This window comes from Grammomys surdaster, unplaced genomic scaffold (genome assembly GCF_004785775.1).
Source record: "Grammomys surdaster isolate TR1022 unplaced genomic scaffold, NIH_TR_1.0 125704, whole genome shotgun sequence".
In the NCBI taxonomy this organism is placed as follows: Eukaryota; Metazoa; Chordata; class Mammalia; order Rodentia; family Muridae; genus Grammomys; species Grammomys surdaster.
The window spans coordinates 1111998-1124388 of record NW_021620539.1 but is presented as its reverse complement, the minus strand read 5'-3'; the positions used below and the strand labels follow the sequence as shown (position 1 = coordinate 1124388).

General features: G+C 47.0%; 1 protein-coding gene across 1 annotated transcript in view; it reads right to left on the bottom strand.

The window, feature by feature from the left end:
- Nucleotides 1–1587: 1587 nt before the first annotated feature.
- Nucleotides 1588–12391, bottom strand: part of Arhgap31 (Rho GTPase activating protein 31) — a 71527-nt gene continuing 60723 nt past the window's right edge. The window contains exons 10-12 of the mRNA XM_028788157.1: nucleotides 10999–11547; nucleotides 10148–10425; nucleotides 1588–7034 (exon numbers count right to left, since the gene is read on the bottom strand). Of these exons, the coding sequence (XP_028643990.1) occupies nucleotides 4647–7034; nucleotides 10148–10425; nucleotides 10999–11547 (3215 nt within the window). The 3' untranslated portion in view covers nucleotides 1588–4646. The remainder of the gene's footprint in view (nucleotides 7035–10147; nucleotides 10426–10998; nucleotides 11548–12391) is intronic.

Sequence of the window (12391 nt, the reverse complement as noted above, 5' to 3'; positions counted from 1 at the left end):
TCTCTTCCCCCCCTCCCCTGAGGGTTCTCTGTATAGCCCTGGCTGTCCTGGAACTCACTCTGTAGACCAGGCTGGCCTCGAACTCAGCAATCTGCCTGCCTCTGCCTCCCAAGTGCTGGGATTAAAGGCGTGCGCCACCACTACCCGGCAAGTTTGCTTCTCTTTGTTAAAAAAAAAAAAAAAAAGCCAAAAATGTATGTGTTTGCCTACATGTGTGTCTGTGTCCCATGTCTGTGCCTGGTGAAGCCAGATGAGGGCTCTCCTAGCACTGGAGTTACAGTTGTGAACCGCCAGCTAGGGGCTAGGAATCCACCGGGTCCTCCACAAGCACAGCAGTGAGTGTTCTTAGCTGCTGAACCATCTCCCCAACAACCCATGTCATCATTTTTTTTTAAAAAAAACTAAACCCAGGAATTATGAGAGATTTGTGAAATCTGACCTTGAAGTAACAGCAACAAAAAGCGATGTTCAACAGGGCGAGCCGGAACTATGAGTCTGATACCAGGATTTACTCTTCTGTGTGCTTTCTTGGTGACCCCACGTCCTCTAACCAATAGTTCCATCCCAAGAATTACATATGATTTATTTGAGTACACTTTAAAGCATACAAATCTTTTAATTACACTTAGAGGTCTCTATGGGTAGGTTTAATATATATTTTTTTAATGAATAGAAGACATTTTGATTATATCTTTGGAAACATCTGTAGAGTTCAAAAACAGCTTTCAATCACATGGCTGCCAGTAGGGGCCTCTGAAAAAGTGCTTTACTCTGCAGAATTATAAGCCAGAGAGTACAGTGGCATTACACTGTGTCAAAGCATCGGGCTCATCCAGCAATGCACTTGGCTTCTTACATTAACAACCTCCACTCTGACCCACATTGAGAACCAGTCCCTGTGTTGCTAATGTACCTCAAACTAAGTCATTTGTGTGCTAGTTATTTTGCACTGCTGGGACTGGAGTTGGTCTCAGCCAATCACCCTTATCCCATCTCTCTCTCCTCTTGCCTACAAAGGTGCATTTGCTCCCTCTTCCGACTCTGTTTGGGTAGGAAAGATGCTAGTAAGGGGAGCATATTCTTTGTCATTGCACATTTTGAGCTGACCTTCCTCTTTGAGATGTGTGAAAATAAACTCTTGGACAGAAGACCCTAAGATACGTGTTTGTTATCAGGTAGGACCAGTTTTGGTAGAAGGTAGTCCCAATCAATCTAAGCAGGAATTGGACCTACTAGAAACTTCTGTTCCCATCCTAAACAAACAAATCTTACATTCTCCAGGGCTTCTGAGGGTAAGGCCTGGTAGACACGTGACTTACCAAACGTGATTTCTGTGCCTAAACACTACATGAAACTAACAATTCATCTTGGACCCATATGTGACTTCATCAACAGCAGAAATTAAATCATTTTTTTTTTTTTGGGTGATCAAAGACTCAAATCCTTTCTTCAAGGTTTGTGGAATCAGATCTTTGGTTTCTATCCAACCGTTAGATCTTCCAACCAATGAGAACCACGAAAACCATCAGAAATACTTAGTTCTTCTTCACTCTGACCTTTAAAAATAAAGATCTCAACACCCAAGTATCTCACTGATATATTTTATTGGATTTGCAATTCTGCTTAATTAGAATATTTATTAGTAGGTCATTTGAATACTGTCAACAGTCCTAGTGAAGGTGCTAGCTGCTCCTTTCTGCCTTTGCTTGGTGTCTAATGGTGGTTCTCACCCTGCTCCGGTTGTTTCAGGCTGCTTGATTTGTCCCCTTTCTCTTTGTTAGACCACAGTGTGGGAGTGTTAAGGTACACAGTGCCCTGTTTACCAAGCTTTGGGCAAGTGAGGATGCTGATATATTCATTTTTAGTGTCTCCAGAATCCAGAAATTGAACTTGGGCAATATTTTGAATTTTAAGGCTTGGATTAAGCTAGTATTTTATAGCAAGGTCTTGGTCTTGATTAGGTCTTTTTATATTCCAAGAGTAGAGAATAAAAACCAAATGTTCTTTCTCCAGTCCATTTTGGCAAAAAGGAAAAAAAATAGTCTGGAATGACTATTTTGTAAATAAATATGGATTATTATCTTAAAGACAATGTGCCAAAAAAGTGTACGTGTACACATTTCATTTGAACTTTAGTCTTTGAAGTGAGCTACTCGTTTTGTGGAATGGCGGTTGCTCTGGAGACAGCTCTACGGCTCTTTTTGGCACATCAGCAGGTCCTGACAACAGTGGTACTTCTCCCTGACCCTGGATGGAAGCAAGCAGAGTGATTCTCACTTGACCATTCTTAGGGGAGGATATGAGAACCCCAAGTGGTGCCCAAGGGGTGACCCCTGCATTTTGAGGAACAATGTCTTTTCATGAAATGGCATTTTCTGAGTGCCAGGCTCACCCAGCCGACAAAGTTTACAACCATGTTTGTGACAGTTGACAGAGTACCACACTGGAGAGGCAGGGCACTGAGATGGTGAAGAGTCCAAGCTCTTCAGGAACCAATTGGGTGAAAAAACCAAAGTAAGGAATATTTCCAAACAAGTGACAGCGGGTCATGGTCACACCCACATGTCTGCTCTCCTGCAGATGATGTCATAAACAAATGGTATCTAAGGGAACATGGCAGTCATTTTGAAATCAGCCCTCAGAATTTAAGTCACCTGTCAGTGTGTAAATCATCGCTTCTCTATCTTGCTGCCAATAAAAATACATCCTAGAAGTATTAGGAAACAGAACAATCATTAAGTAGTCTCCGTGTTTCCTTTGGTACTTGGCTCTTTCCCTTTCACATTCTAACTGGTGCAAGTCTTTATCAAAGCATACAAGTCCACTGAGCCTGGCGCCAAGCTTGCCACCATATTTCTTGATAAGGCAGGAATGCACTTTTCAGATCTCCAGAACATGGCCACTTTCATCTCTCGACACCATATTTCTTCACCTTTCGTGACTAGGGAGAAATGCTGTATCCTAAGACTTCTTGTTGGTTGACATCTCAGTTTTTGTTGGTTCAGTGCTTTCCTCGCCTAATGAGAAAGCAAAGACTGAAGGCCTATTAACTGTTCCCCTTGCTCCTCATGTGGGGTCACTCTCATTAGTTGACTTTAGGTATCCTTGCCCCAGGTAGTGGCTTAAAAACAAAAAACAAAACAAACAAACAAACAAACAAACAAAACCAAGGGCAAGATTTCAAATCCTTAAGGTTTATCAGGGAAGGAAAAGAGACCATGAGATCTGCAATAGAGTGTCAGCGTCTACATTCCCACTGGAGATGACTTCGGCTTAGCCCCTCACCCAGTCCAGTCCTGGCTTTGTGGGGTCAGCCCAGAGATACTGTTAGTCTTTAGAGAAACTTGTGCAATGACTGAGCTTCTGGACACAGTTCAGCCATGCTGGAATCTGAGAAGTGCCCCATTAAGCCTTTGTGGGAGAAGCACCAGAAGCTTTCCAGTAGGTGTAAAGGACATCAGACTGGTTTATTGCATCTGCTTGTGTCCAAACAAGAGTCAGCACGAGTTTGAGCACCTGAGTTGATGGTAGATATGGGGAATGAAGACAGAGGTGTCTCAAATCTGCCCTTGAGCAACGGTGAAGGAAAGAGGAAGGGAGGGAGCCACTGGCTAAAGGCAGTGTATTTCTGAGGACAGTGACAGACTCTTCCTCGCCCCTTTCCCCACCCTGCTGGGCCCAAGCTAGTGCTGGAGAGCTAGAGCGTTCCTTCTCCTAATGCCTCACCAACTGAAACACATCAGGTCTGTAATGAAGTTGTGCCTTCCTGTATGACATGTGGCACTTGGATTCTGGTACTATAAAGAAAGCAGACACACCATCCCTGCATACCTGTATGTCTCATAGCCCTCAGCTTAGTACTCAGTCTGCCTAGCTACTTGTTAATCAGAGTTCAGCACGGTGGCAGGTGGAGTCACAATAAAGCCAACACCAAGAAGCATTTGTAGGTGGGACCAGTCTGGGGCTTGGCTCTTGAGTACAGATTCTGACTTTCTATGCTGATTCATGGATCACCTTGGACAGGTCTGCAGCAATCCCAGGGAAAGAGCACAAGGAAGTTCCCCCACCTGGAGATCTTACGTGCATGTTAGTTTGCATTTTCAGATCTGCTTCTATTTGAGAGGGAGTAAATACACTTTTACAAAGCTTATTAAAAACTGTTCCAAAAGAACACATGCTTTAAAGAGCATTTAAAAAAGCACAAAGAAGCCTTCAATCAAAACAGGAAGATTTTTCTGACTCAGGCAAAAAATTTTTTTTCTTTCTTTCAAGGGATACTATCACAGGCAGCTCTCGACAGTAAAGGATAAGGGTAGTGGAGGAGTAATCTGACTCGCAGATGAACCCCATTCTCCACCAGAGGTGAGCATCCCATCCTCTTCCCTTGCCTAACCCTTCCCCACTTGCTCATGTGGACGTTCTTAAACCTCACTCTTCAGTCCTTGTCTTAATTGCTCTTCTAGCAAATAGACTCATGTGTGGTCAAAGACAAAGGAGAGGTGGGGAGAGAGGGAGAGAGAGGAGGTGGTCAGAGGCAAATATAAGCCCTAATTTCGATAGCTTGTGCCTGGAGAATGGCCAGTTGATCCTGTAAGGACCAGATGAGCCTGCCACGTTTACAGAGAAGAGCAGCAGGTCAACTGATTTCATTCTATCTGTCTCCTGCTTCTTCCGTCCAGAATCACAGATCTCCGCTGGGGCTGGTAAAAACAGCTTGTTGAAGTCTCTAGTCTTTGGCCATTCTTAGGGATGGTCATTTTATTCCTAAGCGTAACCCCTTCTGGTGTGACCCATGTGTTTTCGGCCAACTCTCCACAGAGAAGGCCAGGGGAAACTGTCTGAGTAGGGCTTCTGATAGGGGACAGTAAGACCTTGGAATCTATCACTGTGGGTGAGGAAGGTAGGTGGTCCATGATGGGGAATAAGATTAGGCTCTGAGGTCTTCCTGGCCTCGACCTGTGGAAAGGTTTAGGACCCCCAGATGCTCGCTCCAGTTTTGAAGAAAGAAGGTTGTCTCCTGATGGCTCTGTCTCTGATGTGCGTTTTCTGCATTGCACCATTGCATCCTGTGTGGAGACCACAGTGGATGCACCTGGTTCCGGAGAGCAGAAGGACCCCTCATACATGCAGGATGTAGTGCTGGCTGTATTCTGGGATGCAGAGGCTCCTGTCTCTTGCTTTGGTTGCTCTTCCTCTGGGCTTCCCAGGGAAGAGAGAGAATCATCTTTGGTGGGTTTCTGAGGGATCTCAGGGGTTGAACAAGGTTCTTCCTGGCTCCTCTCCAGAGGCTGAGACCCTCCTTCCCCTGTGCTCTGAGAGGGCAGGGGCTGTGGGATCTGTGTGTATTGAATCTTGGGTGGGATGACAGGAACGGCCTTGGCCTGACACATTTTTACCATAAAGGAGGTTCTCACAGCTGACACGCTCACAGGAGCTGAATTCCGACGGCCTGTAAGGGCATGGGCAACAATGTCCAGGTCCTGAGCGTCCTGGGAGTTCCAGGGGGTTGCTTTACAGTGAGAGGAGCTCATCCAGGTGACCTTGGTGTCCCCTAGTTCAGAGAGCTCTATTCCAGGTGAACTAATGGAAGCCCCATTCTCAAGTCGGAAAAGGTCAGTGATGGGAGTGGCAGAGTCCAGGTTGAGGGAAGAAGGCCTGTGTTTCCCTTTTGAGGGCCCACACTCAGTGCTCTTTGGCTGTAGCTTTAGGGAGTGTTCCCCAGGTGAGGTGCTTTCTTGAGCCCTAGAACTCTCCTTGCTGCTATCTGGCCCGGGAACATCATTGTCTTTAATCTGAGGGTTGCTAAATTCTAGTTGTGGTCTCTGCTCCTTTCCCTCTGCTAAACTGATGAAGTTGGTTTCTACTGGTTTGGGTTGTATACCAGATGGTGCCTTCTGGCTGGGAAGAACCTCTAACCCTTTTAGGCCAGAGAACTCTCTGAAGGCTTTTAGGGCTCTCTCTTCCAATCCGGCACTCTTGATCCTGGCTGCTGGGGGCTGCAGAGGCTCATAGTTCCTCTCTGTTTCAAGATTGGCACAGCTGCTGGAGAAGGGAGCCTCAAGAGTCCAGTGGCTCATTCCAGTGGTTTTGCTATCTAGAGAATGGCTCTGGCGAAGGCTGGGCCTGTGGCGAAGTCTCCTCTCTAATCGGTGGCCCTGGGAGCCTTGCATCTGGGACTCCTGAACTTCTTTCAGGGTGGGAGAATGAAGGGGACTGGTCACCCACTGGGGCTCCTCCCAGGGTTCTACCATCTCCAGGCCATGCTGGGCAGTGTCTGTCACAGTGTCATCTTCGTCACAGTCTGAAGGCTCTTGTGCTGAATGGGGAGCATCTCCCTCTTCTTGTGGGATGACTTCAACCTCCTTTGTTGGGCTTGGAAGACCAGGGCCTTTGTTCTCGGGAACAGCATGCTTTGCATTTTGCAGCTCATTTGGGCTTGCAGTAGCTTCCTCTCTCTGACAGAGTCGAGGGATGCCAGGGCCGTCTTTGGGGTTTGGCGGCTCTGTGTAGAGATCTGTCCTGGAATCTCTAGATGCATCTTCTCTGTCAGGACATTCCTTTGACAGCAAGACTTGAGGCTCCTCCTCCCGAGGAGTTGGAGGAGGTGGAGAAGGAGGGAGTGGGGGAGAGAGATTTCTTGGGCCTCCTATCTCTATCCTAGCTGAAGAAGACACCTTTTCAAACAAAAGTATTTCCAGGGGTGCTAGACTGGCCGGGTCTGGGCTGCACTCCTGCTCAGACTCTGATTCAAGGAGGCTGCAGCCTGGCTCCAGCTTCTCTCTATTGGTGAGGATGGGAGCCTCCTCTTTGCTCTGATTGGCTGAGTCCCTAGTCCACACCTCCAGAGGAGCGGAGCTACTAGGCAAGCTCCCAGGGGCCTCTGGGAAGGAAAATGGGGCTGGACTTGACTCAGTAATCGGGCTTGTCTTCTGAGTAGGGGGTGGCAATGATGAGAACTCCTCCTCTGATTCCACGATTTTCAGTTCCTGTTGAATCTCAGGCCAGATCAAGGCCTGAGCCAGGTCATCTTCATCCTGAAAAACAAGAAGACGTTAGTTATTTTTGAGCCCAGAACTCTGGGTCCTGATGTCTGCCAAGAGTCCAGGGAGCGCGAAGGGAACGGAGCAGTTGACAGTACTCACACCAATAAAGGAGGCAGCCTCAGCAATAACCATGGGTGTCAGAATGCCCAGCATATGCCATGAAATATGTCTTCCTTTTTAACCTTTTCAATGCCTTAGGAGACAATACTGGGCTAACGGCCTGAATCATAGAGCTGTAGATAGGATGGCGATCCAGTCCTGTCCACAGTAGAACAGAATCTGCTTCTGACCCCCCTCCTCAGCCAGTTCTAAGCACATGCTGTTGTATGTTCCAGCAAGTGCTCAGTCACTGAGCTATGTCCCCAGTCTTCCATTCACATGTAATGTGTCCCTTGTCCTTATAGTGACACGGTGTAATTCTCTTGTAAGGACAGGCATCTCAGGGAGTGTCTCTAACTACTGGATGCGTGGAGTCTGGGAGGTCTGATCGGCTGCTGACTCTCATGTCTTCACCTGGCTCTGGTTCTGGAGTGCTGAGGGTTAGATCTAGGGTCTTGTGCGTGAAGGTGCGTGTGCTCCACCTCTAGCCCCCGTTTCTCCTTCCAGCTAGCTCTCTAAGTATTACCTGACCAAGATCAATTGGATTTTACTTCAGTGCATTCTTTGGTGACAGTTCTGTCCACTAGACTTCTCGTCTCCTTACTTCACTCAGCAGTTACATTCCTGATTTCTAATCACTGTTATGCACGGTCCACAGAACCAAAGAAGCAGGGCTCATAGAGGTTTGCAGGGACAGACGTGACAACCACGGAGCCTGAATGGGTCCAAGCTGGGTCCTCTGCACATCTTATGGTTATGTAGCTTGATGCTCTTCTGGGACTCCCAACAGTGGCAGTGGCCATGTCTCTGACTCTTTTTCCCATATTTAAGACCCCTTTCCTTCTACTGGGGTGCCTCGTCCAGCCTTGATATGAGGGATGTGCCTGGTCTTATTGTAACTTGTAATCATATGTTCACTTGATAACTTTGGGAGGCATGCTCTCTCTGTCTTCCTTCCTTCCTTCCTTCCTTCCTTCCTTCCTTCCTTCCTTCCTTTCTCTCTTTCTTTCTTTCTTTTTTTTTTTTTTGTTTTTTTTCGAGACAGGGTTTCTCTGTGTAGCCCTGGCTGTCCTGGAACTCACTCTGTAGACCAGGCTGGCCTCGAACTCAGAAATCCACCTGCCTCTGCCTCCCAAGTGCTGGGATTAAAGGCGTGCACCACCACTGCCCGGCTTTCTTTTTGTTTTTTTGAGGAGAAACAGAGGAATGGATCTAGGGGATAAGGGAGGTTGTCGGGGGAGGGGCTGGGAAGATGGAAGTAGGGGAAACTTTGGTCAAGATGTAATATATGAGAGAATAAAAGGAAGGAAGGAAGGAAGGAAGGAAGGAAGGAAGGAAGGAAGGAAGGAAGGAAAGGAGGGAGGGAGGGAGGGAGGGAGGGAGGAAGTAAGTAAGTAAGTGAGAGAATAGAAAGAAAGGAAGAAGGAAAGAGAGAAAGAAAGAAAGAAAGAAAGAAAGAAAGAAAAGACTATTTAGTTTCCTTATTATTCTATTCTTTCACTTCACCCTGGATACTGACTTTTCCCTGTGAGGCTGGCAGCCCCAAAGGCAGGAACAGTGGCGACAGTCTCCGTACTGCAGTGACCTAGTGTTGAGGATTGCACACTATTTAGCACAAAGTGGGGATTTGGGACATATGTTCAATAAAGGAATGAACTGATGCCTTTACTTGTTCCTTTGAATTCACCCTCGTTCTTCCAGCCCTAACATTATCTTCCTCAAAGCAACGTTGCTAGCTCTGGGCTCTCCTCATCAGAGTCAACCAGCAAAGAATCTCTCTGTCAATGCAAACATGCTCAAACCCTTGCTCAGCCTTCCTGAGGACAACGCTTCACATCAGCTTTGCCCTAACTCCCAGCACACGGTCCTCTTGGCATCTTCTGGAAGCAAATTAAAATGTAGGCTTCTTTATCCCTCAGCACACGTGTCCCAGAAAACCTCCTCACACCTTCTGCGTAAAGATGTCTTGTAAAGCCATCCATGGACAATTCCACCCCTCAAGAGTGGACAAAGTTTGTTAGATTTGAACTTCTCTAAAATCACAGACTAGAGCTGGGAAACCTCTCAGATTCTATAGACGGCCTTGGACAAGCACCAGGCCAGGATGTCTGAGGACAGAGAATGGGGCTCATGAATGGTCATCATACTTGGGACTGCGATATAACCAGCTGGGTTGAATTAACCATTCTGGGTTGAATGTCATTCCATAAAGACATGTTTATGGGCCAGAAATATTTGGAGTTGTGTTTGCCTTAGGAATCTGAGCTGGATGGTTTCTTCCCATTGTGGTGGGACTTCTCAGAGGCCAGCCACAAAGAAACCCCAGGCTGAGAAGTGAGTTTTGTCTTCGTTTTGTTTCTTTTGAGACAAGGTCTCATACATCCCAGATTGTCCTGAATGGCCTTGAAATCATGACCGACAAGTTTCCATCTCCCTAATGATAGGACAGTAGGTGTCTGTCATCATTCCTGGCTAGTAAGTGAGACTACTAAGACTCATTAAAAAATTTTTGATACATAAAAAAGGGGCTAGGAAGGTGGCTCAGTGTGTAGATGTGCTAGCCTTGGAATCCTGTGAGCGCCATCCCTGGAACCCACAGACAAAGTGTGCATGTGGTGGTACATAGCTGTAATCCCAGGGCTCCTGTGGTGAGATAGGAGGTAGCAAGAGGGAACCTGCTTAGAAGCCTGGAGGCTGGTCAGCCTGCAGCACACAGTGCAGCAGAAAACAGGAAAAGAGAATACTGCCTTAACCGATAAGGCAAGAACAGACAACAAAGTTGTCTTTTAACCTCGAATATATATGCTGTGACATTTATACATACTGTGGCACACATGTAGCTGTGATCACACAAAACACAATTAAATTAGAAACAATGAATCTTAATCAGTTCAATAACTTAATTAATAAATTACATTTCTCTTGCAGTAACCCTCTTTTTTTTTTAATTATAAAAATCTTTAAATTGTGCCATTTGTGGCTGGAATGGGCAGAGTCCACCTTACCATCTCATGGAGAAGCATTGGTTCAGTTCCAGTTCTGAGGCTCTCTTGTGGAGTGCTGGGCTTCAGCTGGCTAGCACCCTGGCTCTCTTCCACCACCTTCTCTCCATCTGGCTGCTTCTCTGCTTCCTTTGACAGTTGAGAAGCCAGGGATGTATCCAAGGTTTTCTCCTCCACTTGGGTACCTGGGTCCAGGGAAGGGCTTTGGCTACACTCTGCTCTCCCCGGGGCTTCAGGTTCTGGCTTGGTGTCCTCTGTAGCTGCCTTCTTAGTAACAGAACCTGTGAAGAGAATGTGAGTGGTCAGTACAAAGGGGTCATTCAAGAAGGATTTGCAGGGGCTTGGCAGTTAAGAGCACTGGCTGTTCTTCCAAAGGTCCTGAGTTCAAATCCCAGCAACCACACGGTGGCTCGCAACCATCTGTAATGGGATCTGATGCCCTCTTCTGGTGTGTCTGCATGCTGTCATGATGATAACTGACTAAACCTCTGAAGCTGTAAGCCAGCTCAGTTAAATGTTTCCCTTTAGAAGAGTTGCAGTGGTTGTAGTGTCTCTTCACAGCAATAGAAACCCCAAGACAATTGTGTGTGCTAGGACACCGCTCTGAGATCTTTGCATGCATTAACCAAATGTTGACTCAAATTTAGAAATAAGGCATGGTTATTGACATCAACATTTTATAAATTAAGAAGCTGAGGCGCAGGTTATTAACTCAGTGAAAATCCGCAGCAAAGCAAGGTTTGCAACAGCCATTCTGGCCCTAGACGCCACCATCCCTGCAAATGCTATTTAAGTCAGATCAAACCTCGTGTTATCTCTTGTAATGGAGGGAGACCCTTCTGCCCCTATTTTACCTGGAAAAGGTTCAGCTCCCAGGGGCTTTTCTTCTTCTGGCCATCCTCCACTCTCTGAACCTTGGAAAGAAAACTCTTCGAGGCTGGAGAGAGACTGTAGCTCTTTGGGGGGCGTCCTGCACGGGGTGCTGTTGGTACTGATGACGGCGGATACACGGAGTGGCACAGACACCGCGAAGGGCTCTGAGATGTTGAGCGCCTTTCGCTGGTGGCGGGGTGAGGGTTCCATCTGGAACAGGCTGCTTGTGAAGACGGATTTGCCCGGACTGTCGCTGGAGGTGTAGAACATCCCCAGAAGCTTTGGGGCGGACTGCTCGCTCTCAGGGTCTCCGATGGGGCGGAACACCTTCAGCTGCTCCGGCAGGGGCCGGATCTGACCGCCCACCTCGCAGCCCCCCTCAGCCCCGGCTGGCATCCCCTCCTGACCCCATTCACTCTCCTTGCTGAGGTCACAGGAGCTGCCGGTGCTGCTCGCGTGCATTTTTGTGGCTGGAATAAAAAATCCCCCAGTGGTGACTGTTCGATTGAAATTTCCTTTGTTTTCTTTCCCTGGAGAAGAAGAGCAAGCAGTGGTTAGTGCGTGCAGATTGCGGAGCCGCTTTCCCAGAAACTTGTATCTGGGCCTGATGGTTGTTTAACAAAAAGTAGAAGAGATAACTAGCAATTGTCCACCAAGGCTAGAGCTTCTAGAAGAAATGTAAATCCCTGGTGTTTGGCAACGGATATCAACTCATATGTAACCGATTCCGATAGGGACTACTTAGTGGCTTCCTAACTGATGCTGGTTGGTTTTTGACACAAAGTACAAGCATTTGGGGGAAGAGAACCTCTATTAAGAGAATGCCTCCATCAGATTGCCTAGAGGCAACCCTTGAGGCATATTCTTAGTTCAGTGATTGATGTGGGAGAGACCAGCTCTCTGGGTGGTGCCACTCTGGGCAGGTGGTCTTGGGTTGCATAAGAGAGCAGGCTGAACAAACAAGCTATGAGGAGCAAGTTAGTAAGCAGCATTCCTCCACAGCCTCTGCCTCCAGATTCCTGCCCTGACTTTCCTGATAAACCCTTTCCTCCTCAAGTTGCTTTTGGTCATGGTGTTTTTAATCATAGCAGTAGCAACCCTAAAACATCAGTGTTTACTGGCATGGACAAGCCTATCAGTTCAAAAGGATGACTGATGCACTGTGTAGCTCACAGATTCCAGATACATAATCATCCTGGCATAAGCCAGTGTTCGCCTCTTTTTGCCCACGTTCCTTCTGTCTTAGTTTTTGTTAGCTTGTTGACTTTTAATGTGGTCCAATTTTGAGTGAAAAGTCTTTGTGACCTTTTCTGTGGCTAAAGAAAGGCAGAAAAAAGGAAGAGGCTTTAGACTTTTTTTGGAAGATGAGCCAGG